This window comes from Caretta caretta, chromosome 5 (genome assembly GCF_965140235.1).
Source record: "Caretta caretta isolate rCarCar2 chromosome 5, rCarCar1.hap1, whole genome shotgun sequence".
Lineage (NCBI taxonomy): Eukaryota > Metazoa > Chordata > Testudines > Cheloniidae > Caretta > Caretta caretta.
Window position 1 is genome coordinate 26,650,312 of NC_134210.1, and position 18,644 is coordinate 26,668,955.

Below are 18,644 nucleotides of genomic sequence, written 5' to 3' on the forward strand. Positions count from 1 at the left end.
TTTCCTTTCACCTAACACAAGAACAAAGGGGACATTTAATTAAATTAAAAGATGGGAAATACAAAATGGATAAAAGAAAATATTTTTTCACACAGCTTGGATTTAACCGTGGAACTCGTTGCCATGGGAAGTTGTTAAGGCCAAGAATTTAACAAGATTGAAAAATGCATTGGGTATTTATGTGGATATCAAGAATATCCAGAATTATAATTAACAATTTTGGAAGGAATATTAAACCTGTTTCATGGCTTACATCAAGCTTTACCTCCTAGAGATCAGGATGAGACTTAATGTGGGGTCAGATTATCCCGCATATGCCTACTTTTATGGTCCTTACATCTTCTTCAGAAGTATTTGGTACTTTAAAACTGGTTGAAAATTTTTTGTCTAAATGTTTTTTCAACTGTTTCATTTCAGAATTTTTTTATTTTGGGGAATAGTTTTGTTTTGAATGTTTATAGTTTTTCATATTTATATTTTTATTATGTTTCAATATTATCATACCAGTAGTGGTGGTAATACTCCTACTGACATGACATAATGACATAGTTGAAATATTCTATTTTTGTTTTACTGTTCTAAAATTCTTAAGGGGAGTTGCAACTTAATACTGATTGATCTAGAAAATACGATAACATGTTTGTCAATACTAAGTTGTGGCTACCTTTCATGGTTTTAAAACAATAAAATTTGAAAATATATTATTTTCATATGACATCAGTTATAGGGCATATATTATTATTATTATTATTATTATTATTGATTTATTATGAAATGTGAAAATAAAAATAAAAAAGAAACAATTTCAGAATCATTTTCAGAATATAATTTTGTTCCATTTTGCAATGAAAACAAATTTTGAAATGTCAATACTTCCCATAAACCAAAAATTCTGATTTCCAACCAGCTCTACTGATATTATCCCTGTAAGAGACAGGATGCTGGACTAGATGGCCTGCAGAACTTTTATTACTAGTGATGATGCACATTTCAAGGAGGAACTTTCCTGGTTTTCAGATTCCAAATTGATTTGCAGGAAGCCAGGTTAAATACACGTTTATTTGCCAAATGAAGAAAATTTCATCTGGAAATTGTCAGTAGAGTAATGCCATTTTTAGAGACACTTTCCAGACTAAACCTGTGTTATACAATGGGCTTGTCTAGATGAACAATTAGTATGTGGTAAGGTAGAGAGTAAATCTACAGCTCACTAGTATGCTGCGTACTCACTGTTCGTGTGGACCCTGCTACCCTGCACTAAAAGTTTCCTAGTTTGCACAATCACTAGAACTACTGGTCCCTCTGGCCAGGTAAAAATACAGGCCACTTAGCAAAAATTCGAAGGTCCTTTCAGCATCGAGCATCTTGGGACAGGTTCTCTGCTGCTCAGTGGAGAAGAAATAAGTATGCTTGTTCAGATACAAATCCCGTGCAGCACAGATTTCAGAACAGCAGGTAAGATGCGTAATACCCATCTCTTAAAATCCTCCCTTAATGTTTGCTTTCATTCTAAAGAAAAACACTTTTTAGAAAACTTAACTGAAAATTAGGCATTGGCCCCTGTGAAGCAGCTGGTACTTACTTACATTTAGATAAGTCAGCCTCAAAATGAACTAAGATCTGATACTAAGGAAGAATAAAACAGATTTTTGTAAACTTCTTGAATAAGTAGAGTTCCCCTGACTCCAGAAAAGGTTTGGCGCCTTTTGAAAAGGTGGTGGTTTTTTGTTTTTGTTTAAATCAGCAGTTCAGGTTTATACAGTGTCATTCCTTTAAGAGGTGACAGAGCTGGGACAGTCCCCCAAGCACTTATTTCCCTTCCAGTATTTCTCCCAACTTCCAAGCATCCCAGATTGCTTTCCTTGTCTCCAAGTAGTTTCATGGGCAATTGCTTTGCTAGCTTTCCACCGCTGACATACACATTCGCAACCATTTTTATCAGTTCCATAAGTACACGAATCTCGCTTGGAATTAATCACTGTTCAGCTGTTTGGATTTCTACCACAGTTTGATTAGCCTGTGAGATTTGTCCTGTTGTCAGTTCTGCTGGCTACAGTCACTGTCTCTGGTTTCAGCCACAGTCTCATTCTCTGGCTCTGGGGTTTTGTCTCTAGCTTCCACCTTTTAGCTACTCACCTTCAGAACACTGAATTTTGTGTAATGTATCATAATTAAAATTTAAAAAATCCTAAGGCCCAGTTTTTTAAAGGTATTTAGGCATTGCTGCACTCAACAGTGATGGGATTTAAGAACATAAGAATAGAAGAATGGCGATACTGGGCCAGACCAATGGTCCGTCTTGCCCAGTATCCTGTCTTCCGCCAGTGGCCAATGCCAAATCCTTCAGAGGGAATGAACACAACAGGCAATCATTGAGTGATCCATCCTCTGTCGTCCAGTCCCGGCTTCTGGCAGTGAGAGGTTTGCGAACACCCAGAGTATGGGGTGGCATCCCTGACCGTCTTGGCTAATAGCCACTGATAGACCTGTCTTCCATAAACTTACCTAATTTTTGTTTAACCCAGTTATACTTTTGTCCTTCACAACATCCCCTGGCAATGAGTTCCACATATACACAGTGCATGGTGTGAAATAGTGCTTCCTTATGTTTGTTTTAAATCTGCTGCCTATTAATTTAATCAGGTGACTACCTGGTTCGTGTGTTATGTGAAGGGGTAAATAACACTTCCTTATGCACTTTCTCCACACTGGTCATGTTTTTACACACCTGTAAAATATTCCGCCTTAGTCATCTCTTTTCTAAACTGAACAGTCCCAATGTTTTTAATCTCTCCTCTGTTCCATGCCTATAATCATTTTGTTGCCCTTCTCTGTACCTTTTCCAATTCTAATACATCTTTTTTTGAGACAAGGCAACCATAATTGCACGCAGTATTCAAGGTATGGGCATAACATAGATTTTATATAGTGGTATTATGATATTTTCTGTCTTATTATCTATTCCTTTCCTAATGGGTCCTAACATTCTGTTAGCTTTTTTGACTGCTGCTGCACCTTGAGCAGATGTTTTCAGAGAACTGTCCATGATGACTCCAAGATCTCCTCCTTGAGTGGTAACAGCTAATTTAGTCCCTACCCTTTTGTATGTATAATTGGGATTATGTTTTTCAATATGAATTACTTTGCATTTATCAACATTGAATTTCATCCTCCATTTTGTTGCCCAGTCACCCAGTATTCTGAGATCCCTTTGCAACTCTTCACAGTCTGCTTTGGACTTAACTATCTTGAGTAATTTTGTATAATATGCAAATTTTGCCTCCTCACTGTTTAGCCCTTTGTCCAGGAACAACACGGATTTCCTAAGTGTCTAAATCCCTTTTGAAAATAATATTTAGGCCTCTAAATCAGTTAGGCATTGCAATACCTAAATACCTTTAAAAATATGGGCTTAACTGACTTAAACTCCTAAATCCCATTTTCAAAAGTGATGTAGGTATTTAGAACCTCAAGTCTCATTGACAGTCCATAAGAGTTGGGGTTCTAGATGCCTAATGAAAATGAAACGTGGGAGCTCAAGTCACTTACGCACTTATGAAAAATTTTACCCTACAACTTTCCCTCCCTTATTCTATTTAAAAGGGCAGGCATTCTGAGTAAGTATTTTAAAAATTTAACAGGCCTCTCTTCCTGTTTCAGGCATGGACTTTATATGTTCTTCAGAAATTATGATTAGGATAATGTCATGGCTGGGTTTTTAATGTTATAGGTTTATAATGCACACTTGCTTAATGTAACAGTGGTACACAAATTTGCTTAAACTTGTAAATAATTCTGATTTCGGTTTATCTAATGAAAACTTGCTTCATTTCTAGCTTCTCGGAAAAAACATAAAAAGGACAGAGATGATGATAAAGCTTGGGAGTGTGAGGAGCATGATAAGAGAAGTTCTGGTGATCATAGGAGAAGCAGTCATTATCACGAAGGAAGAAGGACTTCTGGTAGTAGCCGTTATCGCAATCGTACTCCAGAAGACTCTGACATGGATGATTATTCTCCTCCTCCTCCCCTCAGTGATGGTAATTCATCAGTATTAAAGTACATCTTACTCAATATAATTAATATAACCCTTCCTTGCATTCTTAATATAAGCATATTAAATGTAGATAGGCTAGTCTAAAGAATGTTGTTTATGGCTTCTAATATTCATGTATCCAACTTCAACAGAATATTTTAAGAACTGAACAAAAACATTTGTTTCAGATATCTTCATTTTAAGCTCTTAATTTGTTTCCTAGTGGCTAGAAAAATGAAGAAAAAAGAAAAACAAAAGAAAAGGAAGGCTTATGAACCTAAACTAACACCTGAAGGTAACTTTTCAGAAGGTTGAATTTGTTGTTTTCTTCAGGTTATGTTGTCTGTTGTATATAACTCAACTATATATACTTTTCTTTTTCACCAGAAATGATGGATTCTTCAACTTTTAAGAGGTTTACTGCTTCAGTAGAAAATATTTTGGAAAATTTGGAAGACATGGATTTTACTACATTTGGTAATATGTCAGAAATTTCTCCACTGCTCTTTCTGTTGTACAAAACCACACGAAGCCTTTACAAAATTTGCATCTAAGCATTTTATTTCATAGACTCTTCTTTGTAACTTGTCTGCCTCTGGTGTACACTCTGGGAAATGTCTCCTTTCTCATTTTTGGCTGCCACCACGGATAAGCTCCTCCACCACCTTCTAATTGCTCTTCTTCCTCCAACCTTGGTTCCTTGCAGGACTTAGAAGAGAGACAAACCACAACAGATGCAAACCTTAAGCTACTGGGGTGGGGAGAATATCTATCCCAAATGTGATTATCTTCTGCATTACACCTCCCTTAATGGGTCATCAGCACTGGGGATTGAAGATGTTTTGAAAGAGAATGCTCCTAAGGTATTTAGTAGCGTAACTCCCATTGAAAGTTAATGGAATTTGTGCTCCTAAATCCCTGAGGTGCTTTCAAAAATTTCTCCCTACCCCAGCTAAAGCACTAGAAGCTGTATTGTTGCAAACAATTGGGTATTGGCATATTGATAACTTAATAGATTTACTCTAGGTCTTACCTCTGAAAAAATAAACAAATAAATAATCACTTGTACAATTTTGTATGCAATCAGTAGCTCTTCAAAATACTGAGTGAAATTTAACTAAAAAGCTGGTTGGGAATTTTCCAATGACACCTACTTTGTCAGAAAATTTTGATTTGTTGAAACCAAAACAGTTAGTGGGAAAGGATTGATTTTGAAAAATCTCCCAGTTGGAAAAAACATTTGGAAAGTTTCAAACACTGAAATATCTCATTTCAATATTTTGAAAACAATTTTTTGGTTTGAAATGACATTTCATTTTGAAATTTTAATTAATTTACACCAAAAATAGTTAAAAATATAAGTATTAACACTGAAACACAATGTTCTGATTGACCTAATCTGACTTTTTTTGGCAGGGGACGGGGGTTGTTATCGGGTGGTAAAAAAAAATGAGATTTTTATTTTTTGTCTCAATTTAGAATGGAAAAATGGTTTTGAAATCTCAGATTCACATGTTTTGGGAAAATTGTTTCCCAACCAGTTCTAATTATAAATTTTAAGATATTTCATAAAACATTCAGCAATGTTATGTACATTTTTAATCCATTGATAGTGCAAAAAGGTTTAATTGTAGAATGACACCCATATTTCTTTTTGATTTTTTGAGACAAAGGGATTCTCTAATGGGTTAAGTGAACTGCCTGTTTTGCTGGACATATTAAAATACTTTGGCCAAGGATTTTCAGAAATGGGTGCCTGAATTTAGGCTCCTAAATCCATATTTGTGCATCAGAATAAGCAGCCTATTTTTAAAACTAGTGAAGTTAATTGGAGTAGATGTAAACTGCCTTTTTTTCCTTTTTTTTTTCTTTCTTTTTTTAAGGTGATGATGATGAGATTCCACAGGAGTTGCTATTGGGAAAACATCAGCTTAATGAGTTGGGTAGTGAATCTGCAAAAATTAAGGCAATGGGCATTATGGACAAGGTATGTCATGATCTTAAAAATGAAAATGTACATAACACTTCAGTGTTAAATGTATAAAATACATTTCCGCTCTGTAACTGTGTTCTTACTTCTTCCTGTTATGTGCTTGTCTCAATTTCCCTCCTTTCAGCTAGTGGTCCTCAGTGCTTTGTTGCATTGAGATGATGTAGTTAGAGGGTGATGTCACAAAGTTCACCCTTTTCCCAGAGTACAACAGCAGTCTTCTTCCCAGCAGTCTTCTCTCACTGGATTTCCTTTCCCCCAGGCCCAGTAGCCTTACATCCCTGTTAATTCAGGGTTCCCTTTCCTAGGCTAAACAATATCTGTGCCCTCAACAAGCTATGGCTTTCTTTTTATGCCTTCCTGGGCTTCATTTTGGGGGTTTATCGTGTTGAAGCAGGTTATTGGTATCACCCCTCTAAGATTAATACCCTCTTCCTAGTATAGGTATCCAACCATGCGATTCTACACTATGAGCTCTCTGTTCTCAACCTCACTATTATCCTGACTCTGTCTTTCCAGGGCCACTTCTTACGAAGACTTCTGGATTCCTTAGTATACGAACCTCTTCCTATGGTTTTCAGTAGCCCCAGCTCTAGGCCTCCCTTCTGGCCTTATCCATGGGTGCCCTCACTCCTCTTTTTGGGCTGGGTGCATCTCCTCCCTAGATATTTCCAAGCCTTAGCCCTTGCTCCCTACAAGTCTCCTTAGGCCTCAGCTTCTACTGGCTGGAGTTCTTGCCAGTTCCTACATCATACTGAGCACAAACAGTTCTTTTACAAAGTGGTTGTATATCGCCTGATGAGTCGTCATCCCTCAGTCACTTGAGGTCTACATCTCCCAGAAACCAGTGGCCTTACAGGACTGAGTTCCAGTAAGACCTGGGCTAGTGGCCCCCATTCTTAAAGGGCCAGCAAGCTCCACTCATTTTTTGGTCTTAATTTTGTAGAACATGAGTAGGTCATGTAGAATTACTTTATTTTCAGCACAGTCCCCCTGTGAGAATAAAATATATATGCACCAGTACCAACACAGTGTTGAAATTATTTTGTAGTTGTCCATAAACTGTAGAATAAATTAAAAACAAAACTTTCTCTAGCCAACCAGGATTCATGATTAGTGCTTTGTTTTGGCAAATTCTGATTCCTGGCACCAAGAAGATAGCAGTGGCAGATATACATAATTAAACATATTCCCATACATTTTTGCCAGTTCAAAGTGTAATCTGGGTGAACAGTTTTTGTGGAAGGTGTTCTAATAAATCATAAAGAATTTAACCTAAATCTCTCAAATTACATTTTGATGAGAAAAACTTAGTGAATTCATATTATAAAATTGATTGCAACATGAAAACTGACTTCATACTATGGTTTATTCAAGATTTTTGTATTGTGTAATTCAAGTGACAAACCACTAGAAACTACTACTAATCTCCCTATGTGTTGTAAAAAACAAACAAAGAAACAGAAGACTAATGGAATGTTGTTGTTTATTTTTAATTTCTATACAGGCATCACCATTATTACTATTGCTTCATATTTAGTTTTATTATATGATCAGAATCCTCAGTCACAATCATGGCCTCATTGTGCTAGAAATTGTAAAAACACAAATTAAGATCCTACCCCAAGCATTTACAACCTAATTTTTACACCAGAATTAGACAGTATGCCCTGTCTTCCATGCACACATTTGTTTTTAACCACTTAGAAATAATTTGTTTACATTCTTTCTGCTATTTTGATACAAGTATTTTTATTTTAGCTTTCAACAGATAAAACAGTGAAAGTCCTGAACATCTTGGAGAAGAATATTCAAGATGGCTCAAAGCTTTCTACATTACTAAACCATGTGAGTTTCAGAGCATAGTTGTTGGCATCACTATAATGATTAAAATATGCACTTTCATTTTAATCTCAATGGCAATATTTCCAAAATAATTTTGGTTTTAACTGTAAAGGATTTCTATTTTAGTTCACATAATAATTAATATGGTGTGAAATTTTAGTGTTTACAAATTACCATAATCCCTTAAGCAACGCAACAGGTAGTAGTAAATATTTGCCTAATTATATTGTTTCTACAGTGTTCTCCTTATGTAAAATACTAACTATTTAAAAATAGAGCAGATTGGTAGTGTTCTGTTTTTAAAAATATAATTTAACACATTAGTGTCATTCTGTGATTTTTATTGGCAATTGGCAAACTTGCAGCCAGCATAACTTTCTTTGTTACCTGCCCATTAAACTTCATATATACCATAGAAGAAAACTGAACTTTTCTGTAAAGCAGATTCTCACCATTTAGAATTGAGAGGAAGCATTTTAATTTGACCTTGATGGATCTACTCACATGATTAAAGTTAAGCACCTGCATAATTACATGAAGGATTGAGTGAGGGTTATAACCAACGCCCCAAACATTATTCATGACTTCAGGGCATTTTTCAAAGTTCTTTGTAGGATCTTTTAGAATATCTATCTCTAGATAGATGTTCTAATGCACATTGGAAAACATAATTCCAACTATACATATAAAATGATAGAGCCTAAATTAGCTGTTAGCACTCAAAAAAGAGATCTTGGAGTGATTGGATAGTTCTCTGAAAACATTCACTCAATGTGCAGCGGCAGTCAAAAAAGTGAACAGAATGTTGGGAATCCTTAAGAAAGGGATAGCTAATAAGACGGAAGATATCATATTGCCTCTATATAAATCCATCGTATGTCTACATCTTGACTACTACGTGCAGATGTGGTCACCCCATCTCAAAAAAGATATATTGGAATTGGAAAAGGTTCAGAAAGGGGCAACAAGAATGATTAAGGATATGGAACAGCTGCCATATGAGGAGAGATTAATAAGAGTGGGAGTTTTCAGCTTGGAAAAGACACGACTAAGAGGGGATATGAGAGAGATCTATAAAATGACTGGTGTGGAGAAAGTAAATAAGGAAGTGTTATTTACTCCTTCTCAAAACACAAGAACTAGGGGTCACCAAGTGAAATTAGTAGGCAGCAGATTTAAAACAAACAAAAGGAAGTATTTTTTCACACAACGCACAGTCAACCTGTGGAACTCTTTGCCAGAGGATGTTGTGAAGGCCAAGACTATAACAGGGTTAAAAAAAGAATTAGATAAGTTCATGGAGGATAGGTCCATCAATGGGTATTAGTCAGGATGGACAGGGATGGTGTCCATCCTCTGTTTGCCAGAAGCTGGGAATGGGTGACGGGGGATGGATCTCTTGATGGTTACCTGTTCTGTTCATTCCCTCTGGGGCATCTGGCATTGGCCACTGTCAGAAGACAGGATACTGGGCTCAGTGGACCTTTGGTCTGACCCAGTATGGCCGCTCTTATGTTCTAGAGGCGGTTAAGTTCATAAATGTCTTGTAATTATTTATTTTTTTCCTTTTTTCAATAGATTTAATTTTTGTGACAAGCTGGCAAAATGTCATAGTTTTTGTATATATAAACTAATATATTAATGCTTTAGTTATTAACTGTTTCTATCATATAACACACACGCACACTTAAATATAACAATGTACCAAGAAGATAGCTTCTGTTCTTTTGGAAAATTAATAGAAGGGTGCCAACGTTCAGGCATCTTTTTAAAATAAATTGACTTTTCTGTGATTACCTCTTTTCATAATTTGTTATGGGACCAGAGAGCTGGACTTGTCTGAAGCAGATAGTCACTCCTCTATAGCTATCCAGCAAACTCGTCTAATGTAGATGCAGCTTATATCAGCAAAAGAGTTATTCTGCTGGTATAGCTTATATCAATTCTCTGAATGAAATAAGCTGTATAGGCAAAAAATTCTTATAACTGTCTACACTGGGACTTTTCTGGCATATATTGGTTAAGAGTGTGTTTCCCCACACACGTTCCTATTCAATATGGCTATCCTGGCAAAGTATAGACCAGGCCTGAGGAAAATGGTAATAGACCAAAGTTAATACATATGCCTTTGGATTGGAGGCATTTTTACTTAAGTAAAAAATGAACATATTAAATGTGTCAGAATATTTTATTTTTCTTTTAGATAGGTGGTGGTTTGTTCATGTTTCACTACACAGTTCCAAAATGTCTTTAAAAGTGACCTGCAAGTGGAGGAGAAAATAGGCTGCTTGTTTCCTTTTCTACTTTTTCTTACTATGTATGAAGAAAGGGCTGAATTATTGTTGTTGTTTTTTTAAGTTTGTTTTCTGCATGGCTTGTTCCAATAAACTCAGGCCCAATCTTACCTTCATGATGACTGAAGAGCTAGTGAAATGGTGACATCGTGAGAGCCCAGAGACTGAAAGATGAGCAATTGAGAGGGCAAGGGATTTTTAGTTGAAAAATTTGAATTTTTATATTTTTATTAAAGCAAATTAACTTGAATTACTAATCAACGCTTTGGACAAAGGAAGACTTTGTCAAAGAGTCAGCCTCTTCACTCTTTCTGTTAAGGTGTTCAGTATTCACAGGTGAGATTCCTGATATCTCTGAGGGGTTCGTTAGAAAAACCAGAGAAGAGTAGACTTGACTTTCTTGATACTTAAGTTGAATTAAAAAGGAAGCAGAGAAGAAATTTTAAATAAATTTAAAAAATCACCTTTCAGGTCTTTCTTTATATATTATAAAGAAGAAAGGGATTATAAAGAAGGAAAGCCCAATTTTTCTAATAAATATTTGCAGGTCTCTCTTAAATTTTCAAATATACCCACCAGGTATACCCAAAATACTGAATCTGCAACTCCATTATGAAATATACTCAATACTAAAATGTTGAAGATTTATCTCAAAATATAAGACTTTGGAAACAACTTAGCAATGCTGCACTGCCCTATATGTGGCCCAGAGGTTTTTTTTTCCGCCCCCCAGTCAGTCTCTCGCTAAGACCATATCTATGCTGGAGAATTTTAGGAAAAAATTCCCACTAGTTTTACTATTAATAATGTTAGTTGTATTTCACTAATGCTTAGTGAGCCCCATCGAGACTATGCCTTTGTTATGCTAGATCAGGGGTGGGCAAACTACAGCCCGCGGGCTGGATCCGGCCCCTCAGGACTTTGGATCCGGCCTGCAGGATTGCCACCCCCTTCGCGCCACGAGCCCCGCGCCACTCCCAGAAGTGGCCGGCACCACGTCCCTGCAGCCCCTCAGGAGGTGGGGGAAGAGGGCTTTGTGCACTGCCCTTGCCTCCAGGCACCGCCCTCCGCGGCTCCCATTGGCTGGGAACAGGAAATCTCGGCCAATGGGCGCTTCGGGGGAGGTACCCACAGGCAAGGGCAGCGCACGGAGCCCTCTTCTTCCCCTCCCACTCATGGGGCCACAGGGATGTGGTGCTGGCCACTTCTGAGAGTGGCACCAGGCAAGGCAGGCAGAGATCGAGCCTGCCCTGGCACCGCTGCACGCCGAAGCCCGAACCCCTCCTGCACCCCAAATCCATGCCCTGAGCCCCTCATACCTCCCGCAGCCCTCCTCTGGCCAACCCCTTGCCCTGAGCCCCTTCCTGCACACCACACCCCTCCCACACCCTGCACTCCCTCCCACACCACAACCCCTTGCCCCAGCCCTGCATGCAATTTCCCCACCCAGATGTGGCCCTCGGGCCAAAAAGTTTGCCCACCCCTGTGCTAGATGCTGTACATACACAGAAGATGGTGTGCTCCTGCCCTTAACTGAATCTAAATAGACAAGTCAGAAGAGAAAATCCCTAGGGCTTTGGGTAGGTTCAACAGCTGGGAGAAGAGAAATACTATTCTTCTTTAAGTGCTTGCTCATATCAATTCCATTCTAGGTGTGTCCGTACCCACATGTGCGGTAGTTGGAGATTTTTGCATTAGTGGTATCCGTAGGGTCGGCAGGGGTGGTCCCTTGAGTGCCACGCTCATGTGCTGGTATATCAGGCGCTGCTGACCCTATGCCCTCTCAGTTCCTTCTCACCACCTGTGGTGGTTAGTCGGAGCACTTTTCCTTGCATTGCAAGGGCTAGCGGGTTTTCGTCTACTGACTTAGAGCCTTAGGGCCTTGTAAATAGTTTGTTTATAGTAGTTAGTGTTAAGAGGTTGCTAAGTGTAGTTAGAAGTTAGCAGTTAGGATCCCAATGGGGACTTCGTCCAGGCAGGGCATGCCCCGGTCTCCCATGTTTAAACCCTGTGCAGACTGCAGCAGGCCTGTCCCTGTAAGTGACCCCCATGGCAGCTGCCTCAAGTGCTTGAGGGAATCACACGTTAGAGATAAGTGCCGAATTTGTAAAAACTTTCAGCCCTAAACACAAAAGGAGTGGGATATTCAGTTACAGGCTCTCGTCATGGAGTTGCCCTGCATCTGGCCTCCATGCAGCCCCACCAGGACTCACAGAGTACTTCAGCCTTGGTGCGCAGTGCACACCAGGCTCCACCCAGCAGCATTCCCCGTCGCCAGTGCCCAAAAAGAAGACCAAAAAGCATGGCTTCCCAGCACCAGGCAAAAAGAGCAATAGGTCTTTGGGCAAGGGACCCACTTCAGACTGCTGGACCACTCTGGAGCCATACGCTCATACCTCCCCGGTCGGGGCCCTTACTCCTGTGAAAAGAAGACTCCACTGACTCCAAGGAGCAGTATGGGACCTAAACCCCTGATGGCACCAACACCTTCACAAGCTCCCCCAGCGCTGAGAGAGCACAAGCCTCCACCCACACTACTGAAGCAGCACGTGCCTCAGGAACTGGCAAATCCCACAAGGGCAAGCCAGTCACTAATACCCCTCAGGGGGCAGTGGAGCACCGCCAATCTCTCTCAAGACAAAGCAGCGCCCTCCACCTCTGCACCATATTATCACTGGAGTTGCAGCCTAGACCCTCCAAAGCTTGCCCTCAGTCACCGGCACAGTGTTCGCAGCCTCAGCCATCTTGACGCAGATCACCTAGAGGAAGACGCTGGTCCCAGTACAACCAGTGCCATTTGCCCTCCTGCCAGTCATCCTCTCGGCACAGGTCCCAGTCACCTGCCTCATGAGAGTGCTCCCCATCGCGTCTCCATTCCCCCCTGCAACAAAGAAATACTTTGTTCTGGCCGAGGGGTTTGAATATCTCTACAACCACCCTCCCCCAGGCTCGCTGGTGGTTTCTGCGGCCAATGAAAGAGACAAATACCAGCTTGACAACCAAAATAAAGAGGCCAAATGGTTGGACCTGTTTGGAAAAAAAAAATTATTCAAAGGCCAGTTTGCAGTTCCGGGTGGCAAACCATCAGGCCCTCTTGGGCCGATACAATTTTAACTTATGGGACTCCCTCCATAAGTTCAAGGAGTCCCTCCCACAGGGTTTGGCCCAAGAATTTGGCATCCTGGTGGAGAAGGGCACTGTGGCTGCCAGGTTCTCTTTCAGATGGCATGGGTATGGTGCCAGTGGCTGTTTAACTCAAACGTCAAGGGGTCCAGGTCTTCCCATATCTCAGTGATTGGCTCATCAAGGGCAGGTCTCAGGAACAAGTGTAGAGAAGCCTCGATCGGGTGCGTTCCACCTTCTGTGACCTGGGCCTGTTAATAAACGAGGAAAAAATCCACTTTAAGGCCAGTCCAAAGCAAAGAGTTCAGAGGGATGGTTCTCGACTCCATGCAAGTCAGAGCCTTCCTTTTGGAGGCATGTTTTCAGGCCATGTCGGACCTGATCTCCCATGTGAAGAACCACCCTCTCACTATGGCTCACACCTACCTGCAGTTGCTGGGCCACATGACTGCTGTATGTACATGGTCAGTCATTCCCAGCTTTGCCTCAGGCCTCTGCAAGCATGGCTGGCATTGGTTTACACCCCCAACAGACACTATCTAGACCGGGTAGTCAGGGTGCCAGATCACATCCTGTCGTCCCTGGAGTGGTGGTTAAACCCTGAGTCGGTGTTGGAAGGTGTTCCCTTCGCAGCCCCATCTCTGTCACTGACCCTCATCTCAGATGCTTCGGACCTGGGCTGGGAAGCCCACCTGAGTGAGCTCAGCACTCAAGTCCGCTGGTTGCAGGACACTCTGGCCCTTCACATCAATGTCAGCAGTTTTCCTGGCCTGCCAGACCAATACCACCAAGGTGTATTACATCAACAGGCAGGGCGGAGCCAGGTCATCAGCTCTTTGCCAAGAAGCTCTCAGCCTTTGGGACTTCTGTGTGCAGCATGCCTTTCATCTGGTAAGCGCGCAACTGCCCAGGACCAAGAATGTGCTAGCAAATCGCCTCAGCAGGAACTTCTCGTCTTGCCATGAGTGGGTGCTTCATCTGGAGGCAGCCAGTATGATCTTCCGAAAGTAGGGGACTCTCCAGGTGGACTTGTTCACGTCCCACCAGAATAGGAAATGCCAGGTGTTCGCTCCAGGGGATGGACAGGGGGTACCTGTCAGATGTTTTCCTGCTTCTGTGGTTGGGAGCCCTGATGTACGCCTTCCCGCCAGTGCTATGGATCCACAGAGTCCTCATGAAGATCAAACAGGACAGGGTGAAGGTTACTCTGATAGCCCCAAAGTGGCCTTGCAAGTCCTGGCTCAGCACACTGGACCTTTCGGAAGCTGTGCCGCTGTGACTCCCTCTCTGGCAGGACCTGCTGTCTCAGAACCCTGGCAGTCTCCTGCACCCGAACCTAGAGGTGTTGCGCTTGACAGCGTGGCTGCAAGTCTGAATGCGGAAGACTGGGAATGCTCAACCCGTGTGCAACAGGTCATGCTGGGTAGCAGAAAGCCCTCCACCAGAACAGCTTACCAGGCGAAGTGGAAAAGATTCACGTGCTGGGCTTCGGATCGGCTTGTCCATCCAAGCTGGCCTCACTGCAGATGATCCTGGATTATCTTCTGCACCTGAAGCTTCAGGGGTTGTCTTGTCGTCTGTCAGGGTCCACCTGGCTCCTATTTCAGCTTTCCACCCTCTGTTCCAAGGCAGGTCGATCTTCGCTCACGACATGACAGCCCGGTTTTTGAAAGGTTTGGAGCGTCTTTACCATTACGTCCAGGATCCTGTTACTCCCTGGTATTTGAATCTCATGCTGTTGAGGCTCATGGGGTCTCCTTTTGAACCTCTGGCTTCCTACTGTCTTCTCCTTCCCTCCTGGAAGGTTGCATTACTGGTGGTGATTACGTCTACCAGCAGAGTGTCTGAGAGCAGGGCACTTAGGTCAGAGCCACCCTATATGGTGTTCTACAAGCATAAGGTCCAGCTGCGGCTGCACCTGGCATTCCTGCCCAACATAGTCTCCCGGAATCTCCCAGTTTCATACCGGCCAGGACATTTTCTTAGCAGTCTTCTTTCTGAAGCCCCATAATTCCGAAGAGGAGCACAGGTTATACCCCCTGAATGTCCAAAGGGCGCTGGCCTTTTATATTAACAGGACACGGCCTTTCCATATGTCAGTGCAGCTGTTCGTTGCAGCTGCAGACAGGATGAAAGGTCGCCCAGTGTCTGCTCAGAGGATTTTGTCCTGGATCACAGCCTGCATCCGATACTGCTATGAGCTGGCGAGTGTGCCTCCACCGGCGATAGTCAGAGTGCACTCAACTAGGCTGCAAGTGTCTCCGGTGCCAATCCAAGAGATCTGTAGAGTTGCTACCTGGTCATCTGTCCACATGTTTATGTCCCATTATGTGCTGACCCAGCAGGCCCGAGACAATGCTGGCTTCGGCAGGGCAGTGCAGCAAGCTACAAGACCATCATCTCCAAGCCCACCTCCATTGGAACTGCTTGTGAGTCACTTAGAATGAAATCAACATGAGCAAGCACTCGAAGAAGAAAAAATGGTTACCTACCTTTCGTAACTGTTGTTCTTCTAGATGTTTTGTTCGTGTCCATTCCATTACCCGCCCTCCTATCCGTCTGTTGGAGTTGCCGGCAAGAGTACGGTACTCACTGGGGCGCCCCTGCTAACCCTATGGGTACTGCTAAGGCAAAAATCTCCGATGACTGGGCACGCGCACACCTAGAATGGAATGGACATGAGCAACACATCTCGAAGAACAACAATTACGGAAGGTAGGTAACTCTTTTTTTCATCATTTTACAGATGGGGAATTGAGATACAGATTGATCAAGGTTCCAATTTAGGAGTCCATTTTAGGAGCATCTACTTTAGGCTTCTGAATTAACCCCTCTGACGTCAATGAGATTTAAGCATGTGCTTAAAATTCAACATGTGATTAAGTGCTTTGCTAAAGGGATAGTCTTACGTACATGCTGAATTGCTTTACTGAACTGACTAACTTCATACTTTCCCAGGATCAGTCTTAGGTAGTCTGTGGCAGTGCCATCAAAGGAAAACATGTCTCTGGAATCCCAGTGCATTTTATTAATCATAAGACCAATCAATCCAACTAAGCTGGTGGGAATTTTTTTCTAAAGATCCCTACAGGTGCATCTATGCTGCCAAACACCCCCCTCCCCTCCCCCCCGAAATCGTCGCAGAGAGTCTGAGAACCTGGGTCAACTGACATGAGCTCGTGAGGCTTGTGCTATAGGGCTAAAAATAGCAGTGTAGATGTTCCAGCTTGGTCTAGAGCCTGGGCTCTGAAACCCAGGAGATGGATCTCAGAGCCCATGCTCCAGCTTGACTGGGAACATCTGTGCTGCTACTTTTAACCCTCCAGCGGGAGCTCTGTGAGCCAGAGTAAGTTGACCCAAGCTCAGAGACTCACTGCCAAGGTTTTATCTGTGTGTTTGTGGCTGAGAGGACCTACTCTAGTATACTGAAGGCTTGTCTGAGTTGGTGGTTGATAGAAGAGCTGCATAGACTGTACTTTCAACCTCTGGGACAGAGGAGGTTTCTCTCATGATTCTTTAGCAATTCCTTTGTCTGTTTTTAAGGCATAGTTATTGATGAGTCAAATCCTCAACACAATGATGATGACTAATAAGGGGAATCTTGAGACTTTAGGGAGCATGGAAGAAAAAACAGGATCAGGAAAATCCTCATGATTTTCACATGGTTTATAAAAGTCTTTCTGCACTAGAGTTACATATAGTGGTAGAAATTGAAACTGGTCAAAGTAGCAATCATAGGTAGGCTTGGAAGGATTAGCTTTTTATTATTAAATGTTGGTAAACAGATTTCACTGCAAAGACACAAACTAATGAAAAAGTATTTCCTTTGGTTGTAATTTAAATTTACAGACAATAAGAACAATGCTGAATTTATGAGAATTTGACTTAAGGATATTTACTTAGTATATTTTGACAGGTCATGTTGACAGTTTGTGTTTTAATGATTATTAAGCTTTAACTTTCTGAATCTCTCTCTACTGTCATTAAATAATAATTGTCTGACAACCCACATAATTTCCTGCAACTATGAAAATTTATATAGATAAAAGTAAAAAAATGTTTAAAATCCATAATTTTGCACAATTCTGAACATTTATATCAATAAACATTGAAAAATATGCATAAAAATAAACATTGATATCAATTTTTTTTAATCAGATTCTGCTGAGCCTAATCACAGGGGTTATAAAAATAACACCTAGATTTGATACATCAGTTTTCATCAGTCAGTCTCAAAGTGCGTCACAGTCTTTAATGTATTCATCATCACAAAACTCAACATCGTACTGTGCATCTAAAAATAATAAAGAATTATTAGATCAATTAATAGAATTTTTGCTTGAAGTAATTCAGTCTTTATTGATGAATGTAGAAATTTCTGTTAATGTTAATTACCCATGAAAAATATAACCTGTGGGCCTTTAGGTGATTACATGTCCTTAATATCTCATTCTGGTTTAGGGAGATATTATAAAAAAAAATTCTACTTTCCAGCTAATAAAATACATTTTACATTTATAATATAGGCACAGCACTCTGATTATAAATGTCATATAATGTTTTAGTATATATATTTAGAAAATAATCTTCTTTTGTAGTATATATTATTCAGCAGGGTTAACCTGTAATATACAGAAATATAATATGTATTTGTGAAAACTCAGAATTAATTTTGTCTTAATGCATATTTTTTAGAAAACGTATATAACTTTCTGTTTTTCATTGTAGAATAATGACACTGAAGATGAGGAAAGATTGTGGAGAGATCTGATTATGGAGAGAGTCACAAAGTCTGCAGATGCCTGTCTTACCGCGATCAACATAATGACATCACCAAATATGCCTAAAGCTGTGTATATTGAGGATGTAATAGAAAGAGTTATTCAGTACACTAAATTTCATTTGCAGAATACCCTTTATCCTCAGTATGATCCTGTCTACAGAGTGGATCCTCATGGTGGTTAGTATGTTAATAAATAAATGAGATTGCATGTAAGCGAATGTGCTGCATACAATTTTAAATGTGACCAGTTCTGTTAAGTGTGATGTGCAAACAACTTGACATCCCTTGACACTGTTATGCAGTTCACTACATTCAAGAGTTAATCTTGAGACACCCGTTTCCAGTGTCCTCTGAATAAAGGATGACTGAATGCTTCATATGATTTTGAGAAAAAAGCAATTTACAATGGTAAATTGTAGCCCAAAATGACAGGGGAAATGAAACCCATCCTCCTCTGAACCAAACAGTGTGTGACATGAAAGGTCCATACATACTTCAGTGGCAAGACCTAACTAACTAGAAGCTGGTGCCTAAAATGAGACTTTTACATTCATATATTATGTGCCTAAATAA

At 40.7% G+C, this 18,644-nt stretch overlaps 1 protein-coding gene across 4 annotated transcripts in view; it reads left to right on the forward strand.

Moving 5' to 3' along the window:
• NIPBL (NIPBL cohesin loading factor) overlaps window positions 1-18,644 on the forward strand; it is a 295,876-nt gene that overhangs the window by 201,371 nt on the left and 75,861 nt on the right. For all 4 annotated transcript variants that reach the window (XM_048849291.2, XM_048849294.2, XM_048849300.2 and 1 more), the window contains 6 exons: window positions 3,837-4,040; window positions 4,260-4,331; window positions 4,424-4,513; window positions 5,920-6,023; window positions 7,788-7,874; window positions 18,017-18,248. In XM_048849291.2, the coding sequence (XP_048705248.2) occupies window positions 3,837-4,040; window positions 4,260-4,331; window positions 4,424-4,513; window positions 5,920-6,023; window positions 7,788-7,874; window positions 18,017-18,248 (789 nt within the window). The remainder of the gene's footprint in view (window positions 1-3,836; window positions 4,041-4,259; window positions 4,332-4,423; window positions 4,514-5,919; window positions 6,024-7,787; window positions 7,875-18,016; window positions 18,249-18,644) is intronic.